At 50.7% G+C, this 21,762-nt stretch overlaps 1 protein-coding gene across 2 annotated transcripts in view; it reads right to left on the reverse strand.

Moving 5' to 3' along the window:
• The window catches only part of TRMU (tRNA mitochondrial 2-thiouridylase), a 314,142-nt gene that overhangs the window by 193,259 nt on the left and 99,121 nt on the right, over window positions 1-21,762 (reverse strand). The window contains exon 1 of one of the 2 annotated variants that reach the window (XM_078679789.1): window positions 5,505-5,726. The exons of the other annotated variant lie outside the window; for it this stretch is intronic. Within the exon in view, the coding sequence (XP_078535915.1) occupies window positions 5,505-5,586 (82 nt within the window). The 5' untranslated portion in view covers window positions 5,587-5,726. Of the gene's footprint in view, window positions 1-5,504; window positions 5,727-21,762 lie in introns of those variants that run through there. 2 annotated transcript variants of the gene reach the window in all.

The raw sequence follows: 21,762 nt of genomic DNA on the forward strand, positions 1-21,762 counted from the left end.
AAGGAAACAACCGTACGTAAACCACAGATCCCGTCCAAAGGGATGTGGAGAGCCCTCAGCACACCCAAAGAACGAAGAATCACCTCCTCCGGGGAGGAAGGGTCCGGAAAAAGGACACAAGGCTAATATCCTCCTGACAGTGGAAAGAAGACAAAACCTTGGGCAGAAAAAACTGACCAGGACGGGGAATGACCGTGCCAGAGCAGAAACGTAAAAAACGGGGGGGGGGAGCCATGAAAGCACCAAGCACACCAACCCGCCGCCCTGAAGGATAGGCCACCAGAAAAAGAACCATAGCAGAAAGGAACCGAAATGGGGGCCCGACAAGGCCTGGAGGACCAGAGGAAGAACCCTGGCCAGTCACAGGAGAGTGAGAGACAGGTCGGCGAACCAAAAAAACTCCGCAAGAGGCGAGCCACCAAAGGGGAGACAGAAGACACAGAGGAACCCCAAAAAGCCATAATGGCAGCCCATTGTGCCTGGAGCTGGGGGCGGCGATCCCCAGGACAAAACCATCCTGCATGAAGCCCAGCACCATCACAGCCCCACAGGAGGAGGAAGACAGACCCTTCCCAAAGCACCAGGAGGAGAAGGTCGTCCAAAGACAGCCGCAGGACTCCAAGGCGGAAGGGCGCCTAGAAAACCGGATGCAGTGGGAAACCACAACAGAACAACCCTGGCCCAACAAACTCAACCTTACCAAGTGCCAGACCTCCAGGGAGGACACGCGGAGAAGAGGAGCCTGCATATGGGGAGGGACACTGGGAAAACTTCCAATTGGCGCACACAGTCAAAGACAGAAGAAGGGGGAAACCAAGGCTGATGGGACCGCTCCGGAACCACCAGAAGAACCGCAGCCCGGACCAACCGAATCTCCCGGAGGACCCGGGGGATCAAAGCAAACGGCGGGAAGGCAAACAGGAGGCCCAGAGACCACTGAATGGAGAAAGCGTTGATCACCCAGGCCAGCCGAGAGGGGACGTGGCTGCCAAACTGAGGAAGAAGGGCCGACCCCATTGAGGCAAAAAGAACCAGCCAGGGAAGGCGGAACCAGAGGACAACCTGATTGAATAGAAGAGGGGACAGATACACAATCACAGAGGACGGGAACATCCGGCCCAGAGAGTCCGCAGGCTCATCCACCGACCCCGGAAGACAGACAGCTGTCCGAGAGAAGAGAGTCAGTTCTGCCCAAAGACCGAACACCCCGGAAAGGAGAAACAGAAATCAGCACATGCCCCCCAGATGATACACAGAAGCCCGAACAACCTGGACGCTGGGCTGAACAGAGACAGCGCAGACCAGAAGGAGAGGAGCAAACCACAGCAGAGCCAACAAACCTGCCCGAAGCTCCCTCCAGACCGAGGACTGGAGAGACACGAATCGGGACCACTGACTCTGAGCCATGGGTGCACCCAAGACCGGCACTGGCATCGGACAACCACCAATGGAGAGCAGCCCGAAGACCCGGCGGGACAGGAAGAAGAGCGCCGGAGCCCCGTGAGGCAGGAGCCAGGAGGGACAGGAAGAAGAGTGCCGGAGCACTGAGAGGCAGGAACCCAGCGGGCCTAGACGCAACGCAGGAGGGGATACAAATGCAGACAGGCCCAAGGGAGGAGATGCAGAGCGGAAGCCATCTCTCCCGGACACCTCAACCAGAGCCGGGCAGAAACCTGGGACTGGGACAGAAGCCACGAAAGGGCACAAAACAAAGCCAACAGTCCCACCCGGGAGAGGAACATCATCCCAGAGCCATACTGAAGAGAGCCCCTAGGAACTCCAGATCCAGGAGGGCAGCAGGGAGGACTACCGGAGAATGAAGTGAAAACCCCTGGCGCTGAAGAGAGGCCGCAATGAGGCACCCGGAACTGAAAGATCCGGGAGTCGACAGACAAACGGAGCCACTGCTGAACCGCAGGACGTGCAGAGAGGCCCAAGCAGGGCCAGCAAATCAAGGAAAAACCCAGGCAACACCAGATGCAGGATAGACAGCAAAGTGACCACTATGAAAGTATGTCTGGAAACGAAGAGAGAGACCCCCTGTCGAACCAAAACAGGGCACAGGACCACCGAAGCCTCCCCATAGACCAGGAAGAGGACAGAATAACAAACCCGGCCCGCACCAGAGGAGGGACTTCCACGACAGCCGTACATCCCAACAGGAGGCGCACAACTGCCAGAAAAGCCAGCCGTAGCAGAGGGTGACGAGGCAGAGGAGTTTCCCGGAGGCCTGGACAGAAAAACCCGACCCGAGAACCGGCCAACACAGTCAGCACCGCCCAGGTATCCAGAAGAGGCAACCACTGATGCACAAAAAGCAAAGGCGACCCCCAAATGGAAAAGGCAGACAGTCATTGCACCGGAGAAGGAATGGAGGCAGAACCACCGGCCCGGGACCAGTCAAGAAGCAGCTGCAGTGTCACACAAAGTGCTAAAAGAAACGTCCAACAAAAAGCGCACTTGCAGCCCCAAGAGTGCCGAGAGAGAGGAGGCACCCTCCCTGCCTTGCAAAAGAAGAGCCAGGGCCTGGAAATCCAGCAGCAGGGACAGGACCAAGCAGCAGGAGTAGGACATCGCCCTGGCAGCAACGTAGGAACACCACACCGCCCCCACCATCCGCCGAACAACAGCGGCAGAAGGAAGGGCATACCCTACCATGCATGAGGAAGCCCTGTGCGCACAGCGCCATGCCAATGGAAGGACCCAGGAGCCTGCTGGAGACAGTGAGCAAAAAAGGCATCCTCCAGGACATCCGGCACAGGAGGAGCGAAATCCAAATCGCCACGCATATGGTCAAGCGAAGCAGAGAGCTAAGCATCCCGAAAAAAGTGACCATGCAGACAACCCCCACAGCGACAGCTGAAGGGACATGCAGAACAAGAGACCCACGAGGCACTCAGGCAGGAGGGCCAGCCGCATCCAGGGCCCAGAAAGCAGCAGCAACCGCCCCAACATAAAGAGGCGTAACCAAACCAGGAGCGGCAGAGCCATAAGCACCAAGAAAGAGCCTACATCACCTGGTATTTCCAGGAGGTCCCCCTTCCAGCTACTAACCAGGCCTGACCCTGCTGAATGTCTGAAAGCATAACAAAATCAGGCGCTCACAGGCTGGGTGGGCCATAGACCCCACGCAACCAGGAAAAAGGCGTTAGCACAAAAAGGGCCTGCACAAAAACCCCCCAAGGAAGGCAGGAAACCCAACAGGACGCTCTGCGCCCCAGGGGAACAACAGAGGACCCGCGCCTGCTAAAGCAGGGTGAGACGGGACCATCAGCAGAGAAGCGGCTGCTAAAGCAGGCCGCGTACATGCATAGCAAAGAAAAGCAAGCATCAGCTCCTTGCCGAACTGTACGTGCAACAAAATGGAGTATGAAAAAAACACACAGCTGCACCAGGTGAGGCACAAACCCACAATCCTGGCATGACTCAGTGCAAGTACCGCTGTATAAGCACAGCGAGCCAGTCGGATTGGAACACTAGACCTTGAGAGTAAGCGTCCCAGACCACAGTAAGCCACAGTGACTCTCACCAAAAGCGCCACAGGTGCAAGTGAGGGGAAAACGTCAGTTGAAACACCAGAGATTGAACACCCTAACTGCAGCATAAGAGTCAAAGACCCTAACCAGCAGCCCAGTGTGACCCATTACAGCACAAGGCAACCCCAACAGGGAAACCGAAACTCCGCCGAAGCAAGAGGAACCAGCACAAGCGACCGCTGGAGTGGGCCGCGCAAACCGGCAGTGCAGAGAGGAACATTTCCTACTCATGTACCTGAGCACACAACGCCATGAACATGCAAAGTAAAAAGAAAAGCGGCAGCTACAGCAGGCTGCCATCGAAAAGTACTAAAAAAAAGGAGAAATATTACTCACCCGACCAACAGCTCCGCTAGGCAAAAGGAAACTAACAAAGTCCGAAAAAAAGGAACAGGATGTGATGTTGTGCACTTCCCCCTTTATCATTGCAGGATTGGTAGTGCCATATTGGTGAAGTGCTGAAAAGCTCTGCTAGGTTTTAGGTTTCTGGGGAGCAGACTAGCTGCTCACTGTTAAGGAATGGGACGGGAAGCCAGGATGAGGAGGTAATGACTGTGAAGAGTTCAGAAGTCACTTCTACGCACAAGAAAAGAAAACATGCATAGAATGAAAGCAAGTAGATAGACATGTAGAATCGATCCGTTTAAAAGACAACCACTCAACTGAATACCTGTATGGGTGGGACCATGTTTGTACTACATGGACGCGTAACGTTAGATCTCTCCTTGAGCTCTGTTATCATACTACATATGTGTATGGTTATGTTATTTTGAAAACCACATTTGTTAATTTTTTATCCTCTTCGATGGGTTGGATGGCCCCCGGCCGTCCGCGTCATGGTTGTTGTGTGCGTCAGACAGCCGGGGGCCCTCCGAACTGCACAAGCTTCAAATTCCGCCGCACCGCAGCCTGCTAGAGATTTTACGATCACTTCACAGTTTCTTCTTTTTGTTTACTTCAGACCCCTCACAATTAATGATGATTGGCGGCATGAATGGTTCTAATCTCATACGGATGAAATATTATTCGGAATTAGGACTGAGATATATCATGCACTAAAATATCTTTTTCTCATCATTTCTATTTTGGGCTCGAAGGGTGCTTTGTCTTCTTTCTCAATTCACTTTTTTAGATCTCTAAATTGTTGTATCTATTTCAAATGGCTGTGATTTACAACAGTTTTTTGTTTATTGAGTTGTAATACTGATTACATGTATTATAATATTCTAGCCCTGAGGAAGTCTGTGGCTTACACCACAAAGACGAAACACGTGTTGGCGGCTAGGACTGTGTTTGGAGAAGCTTTGTGAAATAAATGAAGAATAATAAGACTGTCTCGACTTTGATTAATTAAGGACTTTGATTTATGGTGAACCAAGCTCGAGATATATCTTTCTTTTGTTCCGAACGGTATAGATTTTCTATACCATCTGGTGGATGGTGGATGGCTGTCGCCTTATCCTTTGAGCTACTGATATTTCTACTGGCTTAACTGTTTCACAACTCTGCGCTATTGTCACCCAGCCATCCTTTCGTTGCAGTAACTTTATGTAAATTGTAATGGGTTTAACTAATTGTACTGATGACATAAAATATTGATTACAAGCAAGTCACTTTACATACGCAACCTTGCTCCATCAGTACAATATGCGTTATTTAATCGCTTTGCTTTTCTGGTGTTTGCTATGGAAACTGATAGTACTTACTTTTATGTATAATATACCAAAAAACAGTTGGTCGGTCTAAAAAGGGGAAAAGAAAGCATGATGTTATGGTTACGAGAGTCATTGGCTGAAAACGTACAAGTAGTGAGATCTCGAAACACCAGCAGGAGGCGCTACAGGCCATATCATTTGCTAATGCTTACAAAATTAGATGTAGTCTTCCAATAACTGAGCCAGCCTCTAACTCTAATTCTGGGGAATAGTTGTGGATTCTCTTCCCGCATTCAAGGTTTAAGGTTCTCACCTCTGCGCTTCAGCAGCAGAGCTGCCACCGAACTGTCCACCCCGCCGGACATGGCGCACACCACCCGTCGCGCTGCCTGCATCTTGTACTGTCCCGCACCACCCGACTTAAGTCACACTTAGTTCAGGTCAAAAACTAGGCAGCGAGTTACCTAGTGTAATACACACTCGCAGCCCAAACGTACGATTGTATATTTCCGCGCATGTCGTCTAAGCCGGGTGTAGTGACATATGTGAATCTTGGCGGCCATATTTGATTAGTGCTGTTTTTTTCTTATTTTTCGAAAGACACACGGAGGCACCGGCAACTTTTGAAGACTTGCCACAGGAACTGTGAGTTTGTACGAAGTTAAGCACATTTTCTGATAAATACTATCAAGAAAGCTCGTGTCTCTGTGTGTCATTTTATAGACTTATGACAAATAAACTGTTCATGTTAATGCATGGTAAGCTGTAAATTAGGCTATATATTCGCTCCGTATTTTGTAACGGTGGTTCTGTTTTTTGATTAAGCTTTGTTGTGCTGAGCTGTAAATATCTGTTTCATTAAATGTGAAAACTAGGAAGTCAAATGCAGCCTGTCTAAGCACGTGTCCTCTTCAGACAGCAGGTTTAGTCCCACTTTCCTTTCCATTACTCGGGACTCAGCTAAGGTCAAGCAGTATTACGTTGCCATAGCTGCCAAGGTTTCAGATTGCTATGTGTGACATTTTCATAATTGTAGTGCAATTATGAGTGACATTTCAACAAATATGAGTGACACTTTTTGCGAGCAAAATCCAGCAATGAAGATGAGGGAAACATACATATCAAAAATTATACTAAAATTATGAAAATGTAACACGGAGCAACCTGAAACCTTGGCAGCTATCTAATAAAACTTCAAATCTGACCTTAGCATGAACATTTAAAATGGCAGCAGCTTTCATGTTTTACTCTTACCAAGTTTAGCGAGTCACAGTGCTGCAGCGGAAAATCTAACGCTGGGGATGGGTCCCGAGTCTGTCACACTCCTTGGACGCAGGCAGCTGCTGGCAATCTGGACACATTTCACTGTAATTATCTAATTTGGCACCGGGGCGGCAATGAACTCTTGGAGGCCGGGCGAGCAGGAAATTCTGATTTTAAAAGTAAGTGTGTCATCGATGTGCACTCTGCCTCCAGTCTTCACCCCAGGCTGCTGGCACTCGAGTCGATGCCCGGAACGAGTCAACTCGAGTGCCAACAACCTGGGGTGAAGACTGGAGGCAGAGTGCACATCGATGGCACACTTACTTTTAAAATCAGAATATCCTGCGGCGGGACGAGTCGACTTGAGTGCCAGCAGTCTGATGTGAAGATTGGAGGCAGTCAGAGTGCACATCGATGGCACACTTACTTTTAAAATCTGAATTTCTTGCTTGCCGCCGCAATCGATCATGCTCTTTTGCGCGGTGGGGGCCATGAGAGACTCGAGTCTCGTGCAGTACTCTACTGACTCAGATCATGAGTCTCCCGCCGCTACTGCCCCATACTTCCTCTGACTTCCTCCGGACATAATGGCAAACTCTACCGCCGCCCGGCACATCCGGATAATTAATCCCGGCCCCAGGGTGTGCCACAGTTGACTGATATCAGCATCGACTGCTGAGAGGGCAGCCCCTCCCACCTCCCCTAATCGGCGCACTTGTGAGTGTGTGTGAATCACTGTAAGAGGCGCCGAGCCGGCGGCGCAGGCGCAGCCACTATTTCCGCAATGTTTGAGGCGACACAACAGGCAGCTGGGCAGAATGGTATTACATTGTAGCGCTCTCAGCTCACTCCATAGAGCTGAGAGCAGAATTAACTATTTAGGAACTTACAGCCCAGAAAGCAGCATGTCTCTCGGAGGAGCAGAGAGCCTGCCCAAGCGCCGCTGGTGGCACGCGCTGGCAGGTGCCCACAATACGTGACAATGCATTTCAGTGCGGTGATGCGGAACACCGCACTGAAATGCGTGAGCGTCACACGAGATGCGTGATACTTGACAGGACTGCGTTGCAGATTAACAAAGGGGAACATGAAATGTGCTGCTCCTGCGATACATAAATGCCGGGTGCTAAATTCTATATTTTTTTGTGGTAGGGGTAGCTTGAGTTTAAACCTTCATAATAATTTAAACTAAATCTGTCTTTTCGCCCCAACATTCTGGGAATTCTAATAATACCTGTAGTGTCCTACTGGACAATTAAAAATTTGCAAACATTCGTGACAAGAATTTTCAATTCTATTAAGGACTAGGAGGCGAGGATTATTGCTAGTCTCATTTCTTTATTTAGAAATGCCCAGCAGCCATGTAAAACTACATTACCCAGAAACACTTGGGTAAAAACCATAGAGTCTGTACTTATAAATAGCTATGTAGACAATCCCACTTCCTCTTTCTTTGGTGAGAAGGAATTCCAGGAGTGCAGGAAACAGAACATGAAAGTCAATGCAAAAAGCAAACCCAGTCCAGGGCAATGAAGGAAAGTTCAACACAGCAACTGCCGAAGGGAGAAACAGGAAAAACCATCTTCAGAGAAGAAAACAGGAATATCCACGCCGCACCGAAGGGCCGTCATTTGGGATCATATCCTGAAAAGAGACACAAAGCCGTAATACACGTCCATAATATAAAGGAACATGTCAAAAAGGGTGGGTAGAGAAAAAACAAGTCAATGATAACATTTGAACACAGAGTAATACTGACACAGTCATTATAAATTACAAAGTACCAACAATGGGTGGGATAATCCTCGCCTCCTAGTCCTTAATAGAATTGAAAATTCTTGTCATGAATGTTTGCAAATTTTTTATTCTATGGCAGGACAGGAGGCTCCGATTATTGCTTGTTCAAAGCTGGTTCACTACAACAGAAGCAACATTTGCAATAGGCTTAAAGTAAAAGGTCTTAAAAACAGAATCAGTTGACCAGTCAGCAGCCTTCATAATGTCCCACAAGGTGGGTCCCAAAGAGAAGGCTTTAGTCGCCATGGCCCCACGGGCAGAATGAGCACCAAACACAGAAACATCAATACCAGCCTCCCCCATAAGCCACCGTACCCAACGAGCCAAGGTGGCCGGGGTAACGGGGCGAAAGGGCTTCTGCAATGCAATCAATAGTTGGCCTTGCATATCTAAGCGAAGAAGAGAAGTACTCACCTCATAATCCTTAAGGCATTGAACCACACAAAGATTAGGACGAGCAGGAAAAGAAGGGTAAGAAATTACCTCAGTATTGGTCTTAGTGCGCCTGGAGAGGCGAAATGTAACCCCTTCCGGAGTGAAGCTACGTCCAGCTAAATCCAAAGCACGGACATCCGACACTCGTTTGCAGGAAAGCAAACACAACAACATAGTAAGTTTGGCCGAAAGTTGTTTCCGAGATAACAAAGAATTGATCGGCCAGGCCTCCAAAAAACGTAAGACAACCGAAACGTCCCACAAAGAAACATATTTGGGACGTGGAGGAGTAGCCAGACGAATACCCTTGAGAACCTTAGCCACCAGAGGATGTTCCCCAACAGGTTTCCCATCCACTGGAAGATGACCCGCAGAAATAGCGGAACGGAAATTATTGACCGTGCGGTACGCCAAACCAGAAGAAGATAGAGAAGCCAAAAAATTGACCATCAAAGAGACATCTGCTGATGTTGGATCAGCTTGCCGTTGAGCACACCAATCACTCCAACGTTTCCATGAACCTCTGTAACGTTTGTGAGTACCTGGAGCCCAGGCGTTGCTGAGAAATCTGGTAGCGTCCGCAGAAAGGCCTGAGACCGCCCAACGGTCCCCGAAAATCCGCCACGCCAGGAGAAGAAGGGAGCCTGACTGAACCAGGGGATGCGGATTCTGAAGCGGATCTAACAGGAGATTCCACTTCTGAGGAAGAAGGAATGGTAATGCACATGCCATCTCCATGAGAACTTGGAACCACGGCTGAGCCCTCCACAGAGGAGCAATCAGAATCAACTCCGCCCGAAAGCGCGTCGCATAAGCCAGAACCCTGGGGATCATCATGAATGGGGGAAACGCATAACAAAGGGACGTCGGCCATGGATGAAGGAAAGCATCCGTGGCCAGAGCCTCCGGATCCGGTCTCCAACTGAAGAATTGGGGGAGTTGGGTGTTGAGACGGGATGCAAAGAGATCGATCAGACAAGGACCCCAAGTCCGAAGAAGCTGGCGGAATACACGAGGATGGAGTCTCCAATCGCTGAAGTCCTTCAGATACCTGGAGTTCCAATCCGCCACAAGATTGCGACAACCCGGAAGGTACTCCGCAATAACTGTGATCTTGCGCTGAAGACAATAATGCCAAAACTCTTTGGCAATCTCCGCCAACAACCGCGACCGAGTCCCTCCCAGTTTGTTGATGTAACGTACTGCTGAGACATTGTCCATCCGGAGAAGAATGCAGCAGTGGGACTGGAGAGGCGACAGACACTTGATCGCGAACGACCCCGCCAGTAATTCCAAACAGTTTATGTGGAGTGAAAGTTCCTGGGGCGACCATCGAACCCCCGTCGAGATCAGACCGCAGCGGGCTCCCCAGCCCCAACGACTGGCGTCCGATTCGATCACAATCTCCGGAGAGGATCCGAAAAGAGCCCGACCGTTCCAGGCTTCCATATGATCCAACCACCATTGCATTTCCGACTTCGCTTCCTCCGAAAGAGGAATCTGATCGGAATACCGGAGTCCCCGTTGAAGATGTTGAATCTTGAGACGCTGCAACGCACGGTAGTGCAGCGGAGCCGGGAAGATCGCCTGCAGAGAAGACGCTAAGAGACCGACAACTCATGCTAACGAGCTCAATGACACCATCTGACTCGAAATAACGGAAGTCAATTCCCGTTTGATGTAACGAATCTTCTGATGAGGTAACAGGAGTTGACAAGTGAGGGAGTTGACCCTGAACCCCAAGAAATCTATCACTTGAGTAGGAAGTAGCACAGACTTGGGAACATTCACTAGAAAACCGAGGGACTGGAGAAGATCGACAGTCCACTCCAGATGGGACATCAGTTTGACAGGACAGTCCGCCAGAAGGAGGATGTCGTCCAAATAGATGATCAATCGAACCCCGCGAGAGCGGAGAGACTCCACAACCGGACGTAACAGTTTCGTGAAGCACCAAGGTGCTGACGAAAGGCCGAAGGGAAGAACCTGATACTGATACCAAGTCCCCAGCCACTGGAATGGCAGAAAGCGGCGATGGGGACTGAAGATCGGAACAGAGAGGTAAGCGTCTTTGAGGTCCAGACGAACCATCCAATCCCGTTCCCGCAGGAGATCCCTCAGCAGATGGATGCCCTCCATCTTGAAGTGGCGGTAAACCACTCCCGCATTGAACTCCTTCAGGTTGAGAACCAATCTCGATCCCCCTCCCTTCTTCTCCACCAGAAAGACCGAGCTGGCAAAACCCTGAGGGTGACGTTCGGTCGGCACAATTGCCCCTTTCAACTCCAGAGACTTGAGTTCCTCTGTGATGAACTCTCGATTTTGCTTTGAGAAATGAAGGGGAAAAGGAGGATGGGACTGACGCAAGGGATGATAGAACTCGATTTTGTATCCCTGAACCGTCTCCAGCACCCATGCATCGCTGGAGATTGAGCGCCAATTGTGGAGAAAAAGGCGAATCCTGCCCCCCAGAACAACACTGCAAGCAGGAAGAAATCTCACCTGAAGTGGCGGAATCTTGATATCCGCCGGAAGCACCACCGGAACGTCCCTTTTTATACTGACCACGTCCTTTCCTGGATGGGTAGAAATTGGAACGCTGGGCGTAGCCTGAATCTTGTTGGCCTCCCCTATGGGACTGGAACCCACGCTGCGTGGGCTGTTGCTGACCACGGCCGGACGAACGTCCCCTATTTCGTCCGGCCCTGCTGAAAACCGGACGCATGGCCCGCTTCAAAAATGCCTGGGCTTTGTCAATGCTGCTAAAAGTATTGACAAAATGAGTGAGCTCCTTCAAAAAGGGTTGCCCGAAAAGGAGGCCCTGAGCCGCAGCCCCTGCCTCGGAAGCCGAAAGCTCTGCCAATTTTGGGTCTAACTTAAGGAGAATGGACCGGCGACGCTCACTAGAGAGCGCGCAGTTGGCGTTACCCAGCTGACAAATTGCCCGCTGCGCCCATTCGATCAACTCATCAGGATCAACTGTGGATGAGGATTGCTTGGCCATGAAACCTAAATCCAAGATCTTAGTAAGAGGACCCAGGAGATCCAAGACCTTGTCCTGACAAGCCCGCCAGGACCGATCCAAACCCTTCTTCGGGTCCTTTGAAAACTTCTTCAAATAGGTCAGCATAGAAGGATCGACCTCAGGTGTGTCTGCCAGGTTATCCGCCAAATCAGGCCTAGGACACTCTGAGCGGAGACGGGCACGAACGTCAGTAGCAAAAGGACAACGGATATGTTGCTGAACATACTCCGCCACAGCCGGGGAAGGAAGCCACGCAGTGGAATGAGGATGCACTATGTCAGCAGGCTCAAAGGTTAAAACAGGAGGATGACTGGGCGCATCCACAAAATGTTCCTTACATTTTTTCTTTTTTGGTGGTGGAGGAAGAATCTCAGATGATGACGAGGAGTTCTGATCATCACTGTCTGCCTCAACTGGAAGAACCTTAGACTTGGAAGAGGATAAAGACTGCGCCAATCTGCGGAAATCTGAAGAATGCGGATTACCAGGAGAGGAAGTCGACTTTTTCGACGAAGGCACCCAACCTTGTTGTCGAGCATATTGAGTCAAATGGCGCTTTAGGGGCGTGATAGCGCGTACAAGCGCCTTATTCATAGAATGCTGAACCCCTTTGTCAAGGGCCTCAACCAGGTCCTGCTCCAGGAACTCCGACCCTTCTTCATCATAGTCACCTTCATCCTCATAATAATAATTATCACTCATGGTTCACAGGTAGTGAAAGTCAAAGTGCCCACAAGGTGACTAAAAGTATGGTATGCCAAAGGCAGATTCTGAGGGAGTGAAAAAACCTCACAGCAAGCAAGTAAAAGCAGAAAAATCTGCACCAAAATCGTTAGAGGGTGGAGGGAGGGCTTGCTGTTGACAAAAATGCTCACTCTCGGCAAAGCCTATGCATGTAGGTCAACCGGCACTCTTTTTGAAGCACCGGTGTCAAGGGAACAGCTGGGAGGCCGTGGGCGTGTGCGTCCTTGACGAACTGACAGAGCCGGCGCCGCCCGGAAGACAGAAGCCCAGACGCGCTAAGAATATCACCTGCGCATGCGCGGTGAACCGGCAAGCCTCCCAACAACGGAAGCAACGCGCGGCAGACGCGCGCGAGGCCCCCTGTCCCCAAGCTCCACTCCACTGAAATACGGGACACAGGCGACACGCGCCCAGACCCTGGGAGGTGACACACGCTCCCTGCCGCAAAGCCTCACGAGCGCAGAGACGCGACGAAAAGGCGGAGAGCAGCGCGATAGAAGCGCACAACCAAGCGGCAGACAGCGCGAGCAAAGCGCGAACAATAACGATGTAAACCACAACAATTAAGTAAGGAATAAATCATGAAAGCACTTAACTGGCTGCGGAGCAGCAAAGAAAGAGGAAGTGGGATTGTCTACATAGCTATTTATAAGTACAGACTCTATGGTTTTTACCCAAGTGTTTCTGGGTAATGTAGTTTTACATGGCTGCTGGGCATTTCTAAATAAAGAAATGAGACTAGCAATAATCGGAGCCTCCTGTCCTGCCATAGAATTCTAGTGTCCCAGCATGAACTAGTTGATCAGCCACTCCAATGAGGGCTGCCCTCGACCCCCCCACCCCACATCCATCCAACACATATGTCACGGGTCAGCATACATGCCAACATTTTAGAAAAAAAAGTGGGAGATTTAAAAAAATAATAATTGGGAGAATGTATTTCCCCCATTGACTTTTATGAGGCTTGAATCTGGTTATTGTTATGCATGGGACTTGCAAGTGTGCTACTGCACAATCACATATTAGAAATGCAGATATCCTTTTTTAGGTCTTGCATAGCGTTGCAGCGCATGTGCTACTCGCTCAAGCGAGACCCATAGTGAGAGAGTAGATTTGAGAAGGGGACTTAAATCCCCGCTCCTCATTTTCATTGGCTGGCGTCACCGTTCATGCTAAGCGGTGGCCTGCCTTTGGAAATTAGGTTTTTTGTTGACGCCTTTTCATCCAGCCAATCCGTACAGGGTCGTCTGCTTTGCTGCTGTCGTAAAGCAATTTCTTATCCTTATGGGGGCCATCTGTTTTCACTCAGCCCCGTATTATTTTTTGCATTTTGCTTTAAGTGAAAGTGAAAGTGCAATGCAAATATAAACAAGCGGCTGAGTGAAAACAGATGGGGAGCGCTTGTCTCACACGTCCCCTTGCTGTTACTGGGGCTGCTGACACATTTGCCTGCGTTGGACCTTTCTCGCTCCCGAGCTTGTCGCTTCTGCCCGATGAGGGAGCTGGCAATGGCAGCCGCCATAGCAAATATCCCCAAACAAGCCCAGAGACCACTAGTTCAGGACAAATGTTGTGCTGTCCAATGCCTGGGTGACAACATTGCATGAGCATCTGTGAGCAAGGATGTGGAATTGACTGTGCATCTGTGCCGCTAATAAGACCAACCAGACAACTGCAAGATGCCTCTCTGCTCGGCCAAAACAGGAAGAGAGAGGCAAATTGAAGCTAATACGCCCACAGGGTGTCATTTTCTTCTCCCATTAATAACTTTCCAATTTCCGACACCTGTTAGACTTTCCAAGGCTGGTATTTCTTGACGCTTCTCTTTCCCCTATCCTATTCAGAAGCTCTGGATCCGCTGAAGTGAACACACAGAATAGCAGTCTTCTCCTGCCCTAAATTGAATAGTTGGAGTACAGATCAGCGTGCGTGATTAATTGCCATTCTGTGATTCTGGACGCATCGTCTCTCCTGCGCGGCGCGTTTCTATCCCAGTGCAACTCTCTAGCGTTCAACAATAAATCCCTTCAGGATTCCGCGCTAAGGAGATGGCGCTGCCGCAGTCAGCCTCCGTCTTCAGGCACCTGACCCACTTGTAACTATGAGCAGGAGGCAGAGGAGGAAGAGAACACAGCCAGGTGGACCCCCTCCTGCCCTCAGGGAGAAGCGAAGACGATCTCGCCTGTGGGAGCAGTGCAATCAAGGAACACTTGGACCTGCAAGGTAGTAGAGCGCCGCAAGAAGAGTAGCCTGGCTGGTGACGAGGTACCCGCCTGGCTTATGCTGGAGCTAGCGGAGCAGCCCAACTAACTTTGTCCAAAAAGTAGGTCGGAAGTGGGGGCACTGAGCCTGCAAGTCGTGCAGGGGTAGGAAACACTACTTGCCTGTGTATGAGGTGGTCCTCTAGCCCCCCATTCCTCCTCAGGCCCTGACAGAGCAGACATTTCGGCACAGTATAAGCTACCCTGCCACCCCTGGGCAAGGCTGAGAAAACGCATGCTGGCAGAGGCGAAGAGCGTGGCGCTCTGCGTCAGCGAAGCTGCTGTGTCCATATGAGTTGACTGCACTCTAAGTAAGGCAGCCAGATGAAGCAGACCGTCGCTGGATAGTATGAACCAGGCCTGCCGTTCAGTAGAATAAAGACTATCATTCCCCACAAGCTTGCCTCTGATTCACTTACCTGTTTCTTACCACGTGGTGCATGGAGGCGAGTGATACATCGGTTGCTGCCTGCTGCACCTGGGAGTGGCCAAGCTGTCAGGCCTGTTGGTGTCGAGGACTTACCTGCAAGTGTAAACAGCTGCTTTTAGGCCCAGTGGGCCGCATCCCTTCCTGCAAAGCTGCAGCGACCGCTCCACGAGGCGTCTGTACAGCCAGCGTGCAAATACCAGCAGTGAGGTAGAGGGGGACCACAACGCCACATAGTGGTGGCTCGCTACATCACACATAGGAACAGTGAGCTGTATGAAGCAGCCCTGACAGGGCTAAGACTTTAACAAGGGCCATGCTGCGTTGCCGCCAGGCAGGAGTAATGAGCCTGCAGTACCTTATCTCGATGCCTACAGCAGTGGGAGTAGCCTCCCTACTTGTGTCCTGGGTTGCAGCAGTTAGCCACACCACAAGCTCAGATGAGGCCGAAATAGCAATCTACTCCCCTTGGTGGCCACCTGCCACCACTTCAGGAAGAAGAAAGACGAAAGACTGTTTTGCCTTCTGTGCCGCGTTTATAAAGCCTGCAATGCCCTGCAATCTCACCCTGAACAGTAAAGCACGCACCAAGTGAAATGCCCTTGGAGAGATGCATCCCCCTGGGGGTCCTCTGATGATACTGCATGCTGCCAGATAGGGCCTGACACTGCAGATATTAAAACAAGCATTGGCATAGCCAATAGGTCTCGCCTTTGGGCCCCTATAAGAGTTTTGTCATGCAGCACATATCCCTAAAATAATAATTTAAAATAAGAGCGTGGGTGGCACTAGGGAGCAGCAACTGGAATGAGAAGTGATCAGCAGCGGTAGGCTGAAATGAAATGAAAAATTGCATTTGTATAGCGCATAACTGCCCTGAGGCCTCGCAGCGCTTGAAGATTAAATGGTTTAGCGCAGGCTCAGGGCAGATCAGCAGGATTTTGCAAACAAATGCGTTTTCAAGGCCTTTCTAAAAGACAAGAGGTTGCTGTTTCCTCGGATGGTGAGGGGAAGGGCGTTCCAGAGTCTGGCCGCCGAGTGGGAAAAAGAGCGGCCACCCCACCGGGCTTTATTGATCTTAGAGGAGGTAGCCAGCTGCAGGGTGCCAGAACGAAGGGAGCGAGCTGGAACATAGGGCGTAACCAAGGGGTGCAGAATCGCTGGGCCTACACGATGGAAGGATTTGTGCAGGATGCACAAAGCCTTGAACTGCACTCTGGCAGCCATTGGGAGCCAATGGAGGTCTTTCAGAGCCTTCCTCGCCGACTGCCGACGGGGCAAATTAAACAGTAGGCGGGCCGCACTATTTTGTGTGACCTGGAGCTTCTGAAGTACCGAGGCCGGTGCTCCCAGATAGAGAGCATTCCCGTAGTCCAGGCGGGAGAGAATCAGGGCCTGGACCATGATCCTCCTCGCCTGGAGAGGGAGCAGAGGGAGCACCCGCCGGAGCATCCTCATTAGTCCAAAGCAAGTGGCAGCGGTCTTAGTGGCCTGGACCGAGAAATCAAGAGCGGTGTCGAGCCAGATCCCGAGGCTCTTTATCTGGGACCGGGGGGCGGGGGGAACGCCAAGACATGGTGGCCAGACGGGTGCAAGAACAGACGGGGAGGAATTTCCGAGGAGAATGATGTCTGTCTTCTCCCCGTTAAGTTTCAGACAGGAGGCTTGCATCCATCTGGCAACAGCCTCTAGACAGGGGCCTAAGGTGTTGGATGATCCGTCTGCGTGGTCTAGCGAGACCACCAGCTGCGTATCATCCGCGTAAGTGACAAGGTGTAGGCTGAGAGAGGGCATCCACGGGAAGAGGGTGAGAGACAGGAAAAAGCAGCACTCTTCCAGTGCCAAGATTCACAGAATGTTAAGCCGACACAGTGGAACACCAAAAAAAGCTGTGACATTGCTAAAACTTTAACAAGGGCCATGCTGCCTTGCCGCCTGGCATGAGTAATGAGCCTGCAGTGCCCCCAGTCACCGTATCTCGATGCCTACAGCAGTGGGAGTAGCCTCCCTTCTTGTGCCCTGGGTTGCAGCAGTTAGCCACACCACAAGCAAAGCTGAGGCCGAAATAGCACTCCGCTCCCCCTGGTGGCCACCTGCCACCACTGCAGGAAGAAGAAAGACTGCTTTACCTTCTGTTCCGCTTTTATAAAGCCTGCAATGCCCTGCAATCTCACCCTGAACAGTAAAACACGCAGCAAGTGAGGTGCCCGCGGAGAGATGCATCCCCCTGGGGGTCCTCTGATGATACTGCATGCTGCCAGATAGGGCCTGATACTGCAGACATTAAAAAAAACATTGGCATAGCCAACAGGTCTTGCCTTTGGGCCCCTATAAGAGTTTAGTCATGCAGCACATATCCCAAAAATAATAATTTAAAAATAAGATTGTGGGTGGCACTAGGAAGCAGCAACTGGAGTGAGAAGAATATATGATGATACAACGAATTCCGTTGCAACGCATGCCTTTACCACGCATGCGTTACAACGGAATTCGTTTAGCACGCATAAACCTTTCACCGACTATTTGCGTGGTGACGTCATACGTCGTGAAGAGAAAACTGCATATTTTTACCGATTTCTCTTAATCGACTCTGATGCCGACGTGACTTATGGTGAGTTGTTTTATTTGCGTTGTACAGCATGCGTGGTTAAAGATTTCGTGGAAACGGCTTCGTTGTAAAAGCCGTTTCCCGAGTGAGAAGTGATCAGCAGCGGGAGGCTGAGAGAGGGCATCCACGGGAAGAGGGTGGGAGACAGGAAAAAGCAGCTCTTCCAGTGCCCAGAATCACAGAATGTTAAGCCGACACAGTGGAACACAAAAAAAAAGCCAACAGCAAACTAGCCGAGGAACGACAATTTTTAGTAAAACATAAATCCTTAAAGTCCGACTGGAATTAAAGTACCCTACACACTAATCTCTAGCCAGGGAGATGGGAATTTGAAAACTGGTAAAGAGCTTGGTTAGTGCATTTTACCTCTTTCGTGACCATTTGTAATCCCGCTGCATACATGCGCATTATCGGTGCCTAGAAGTGAGCGAAAGAGGCACGGTCTGCTTTGTTAATGATAGAAATGATTTTGCAGCACTCCATACCGCACTCCTGCCGTTTCTACATTCTATAATTAGCAGTTGTTGTTTTATTGTGCACTTAAATGATGAACTGAAGTAACATTAGTGCAAATGTATCCCCTGATAAACAAAACAGTCCAATAAACCTATGCACGGGGAAATAAGACAGTTCAGCAACCTATCCCATGGCAAAGCAAGCAGACAAAACTACCGATCCTTGGGTTAACCAAGAAATAGTGAAAGTAAGAGTCTAATGACCTACTCACAAGAGAAAGTGAGCACTCGCGCCTACCAAAAGTAAACACAAGTTGATTACCCTCTCTGGAGAGTAAGAAAACAAGCGTCCACCAAATCCCTTGAGTTGGAAGTAAAGCAACCCACTCGGGGAAAGTAGCGGGACCATGGGAACAAGCCTGTCCTCTTAGGAATTAAGCTGTCTGACTACAGTAGCCCTAAGGCGACCACACTAAAGTAATTTGTGTTAAAAAAGACTTGCGCAGTGCATTATTGCCATGTCCTTGTGGCGCTATCGAGTGCACGTCTCCAATGTTGGCCTCTGTGTGGCACAAAAATAAAATTATCTTTCTGCACTTAAACGGTCGAAGAGCAGTGACAGTACTTGCTGATAAGCCAGCGCCTCACCTGAAAGCCCTGCTGTGATGCTGGGCTTCAGAAGAACCTGTCTGAGCAACATTTACAGCTGGAGAGAAAGCATGCTGTGTACGCGACACACCCCAGCACCGGATTCCTAAATGTGAAGTCAGCGAAGAGGAAAGTAGCCTAGCTCGCTGCCCGGAACCTCAGTGGGTGAGTGCAGCATCTGCATGGACAGAGAGGTGCACCAGTGAAAGCGGGTGATCTGCTTCAAATCATGCTATCTGCCTACAGCAGGTACTAGTGCACACAGGCACACTGCATAGAGGTGTACAGGTGGAAATGAGAGTAGGAAAGCCGCCGGCACTGGTGAAAAAGTGGGACACTACAGGCAGCGTGCACAGGTGAATACGGGTTCACTACAGGCAGCGTGCACTGGTGAATGTGGGCATGTCGCCCCTTGGCTTACTGAGCACTCCCTGCTCTGCAGTCAGCTCTTGGCCCGGCGGTACTCACACAAGAGGCTTCGGGCACTCATGGCAGTCAGGGCCTCTGCTGCACTCGGGGTCTGTAGAAACAGCCGCAGTTCCTTGATGTCGATAGCTCCGTCCGGGGCTATCACAGCGTTGTGAGCAAACTTATCCAAACTGCTCTGGCTCACCGCGGTATCGCGGGCCAGCTACGGTGTCCGGAAGACCCGCAAACAGTACCTTTTAGAAATGCAGGGTGTCAGTGACCTCTCGTTGAGCTTCAGAAAACACGGCGTCCGCAAACGCTGCAGGTCGATCTCCTCTCTGATGGAGGCAGGAGCGCTGGTGTCGGCATGCATCATGTGCTGCAATGCGAAGTGCAGCGGTGTGGCATGCGGTGCCTTCAGGTCGCGGTGCGAGCATCAGCTCGGTGGCGGCGTCAGATGGCGTCGTCAGTGAAACCAGGGTCGCAGTGCGAGATGAAGGCGGTGCTCGTCCCGGTGCTGGCAGGTCTCGGTGCAAGCAGCGGCGTCATCGATGCTGAAGCGCTGTCGTCGGCTGATGAACTGGAGTCAATGGTGCTGGCAGGCCAAGGCTGCGTGCGGGATGAGGACGGTGCATCGTGTAACTTTACGAGCGGTGCCCTTGAACCACGTTGCAAGCAGCGGCGCCAATATTGGCGTGGAGCGTCGTCATCGGGGAGGCCAAGGCGTCGTCGTGAAGCAAGGCGGTTTGGAGTGCGGTGTCCATAGGTCGCAGTGCGAGCAGCGGCTTGGTGGCGGCGTTAGCAGGTGTTGTTGGTGAGACCAGGGTTGCAGTGCGGCATTGCGGTGGTGCCCTCTGCAGTGCCTTCAGGACACGGAGTCGGCAGCGGCGCCGTAGACGTCGTCGGTTGCTTCTCTTCTGTGCAGCACAAAACACACAGTCCCCAGTGTTGAGGGAAGAAGAGCTTCAAGTCTTTGCTGTTCCTGAGACTTCTTGAACAGGGGGCAAGCTCTACCTCTAGCCCTTGGAGAAACTCACAAAAGTAGATTGCAGAAAGCTGAGTCCAGTCCTTTCACTGCCCAAGACAGAAGCAGCCACTACAGACCAACACAGCAAAGCACACAGCGAAGTGGTAGTCCCTCCTCACAGCTTCTCCAGCTCTTCTTCTTGGCAGTCTTCTTGATCCAAAAGAGTTCTAAAGTTCAGGGGTCTGGGCCCCAGTATTTGTATCCGAAAATCCTTTGATCCTCTAGGCAGTGGGTGTCTGTGCCTAGCTAGAACCCGTTCTGCCTTCTCTGGTGTGATTTCCTGGGTGTGGGTGGAGATGGCATTGTCAGAGGCAGACCAAGGAACCTTTGAGGTGCAAGGAAATCTCCTCCCCCTTCCCCCATCGCAGTCCAGGTCTATTCAGCCCTTTCCTGACCCACCTAGACTATCTGGAGCCCGCCTACTCCCCCAGCCTTCTGTTATCCAAAACCCAGACAGGCAATCCACGTTCCAGCAGAGGCACACAGAATGACTGAGCAAGAAAATACCTACTTTGTTATACTTTCAAACACAGAACGTAAAAATCACTTTCACTAAAAGATGCATCTTTAAATTCTGAGTTCAGGCGTACTAAATTTTATTTTCCTACCTAGTTCCCAGGGCCGGTTATGTTGATAAGATGTTATAAACAAACTTCCCATTCTGTCCTATGGGGAACAGGTAGCCTTGCCATAGTGAAAAACGAAATGGGCTGTAATTCACTATCAGGACATGCCACACACACTAATTTCACATACACTGCACCCTGCCCACAGAGGTACCTTAGTTTAGGGCCTGGCAAGTGAGTGCACTCGCCAAGTCGACATGGCAGTTACAAACTGCACGCAGACTCTGCAATGGCAGGTCTGAGTTACCTTTTTAGGGCTACTCACGTGGGTGGCACAATCAGTGCTGCAGGCCCGCTAGTAGCATTTGATTTTCAGGCCCCGGCACACTCAGTGCACTTTACTAGGGACTAACAAATAAATCAAATACCCAATCATGGGAACACCAATCCATAACACAATTTACACAGAGAGCATATGCACTTTAGCACCGATTAGCAGTGGTAAAGTGCCCAGAGTCCTAAGACCAACACAAACAAGTCAGGAAAAAATAGGAGGAAGAAGCAAAAAGTTTGGGGATAACCCTGCAAAAAGGGCCATTTCCAACAGTAACTTTGAAAGAAAAGAGGATCCGGTGTGAAGGAATTGTTCCTGCTCTTCACCTGGTCGGGGAAGGTCTGGCTTGTGCACACGGAGCTCCGCTGTCCTCCAGGCAGTTGTAGGACGCATATAAACACAAATAAAACAAGCCACGGGTCAGTGGAACGTACTGTGGACTCTTTTATACAAGGAAGGGAATGTGAGGGACCACCGAGTACCACCACCATAGAAGCCCAACTGAGGAGCGAAAAGCGGTGTCGACCCTCAAAGAGTTACCTGTTCCCTCCCAGTGTTTTGGAGAACCCCTGT

The sequence above is a fragment of the Lissotriton helveticus genome, chromosome 1_1, assembly GCF_964261635.1.
Source record: "Lissotriton helveticus chromosome 1_1, aLisHel1.1, whole genome shotgun sequence".
NCBI classification, from domain to species: domain Eukaryota; kingdom Metazoa; phylum Chordata; class Amphibia; order Caudata; family Salamandridae; genus Lissotriton; species Lissotriton helveticus.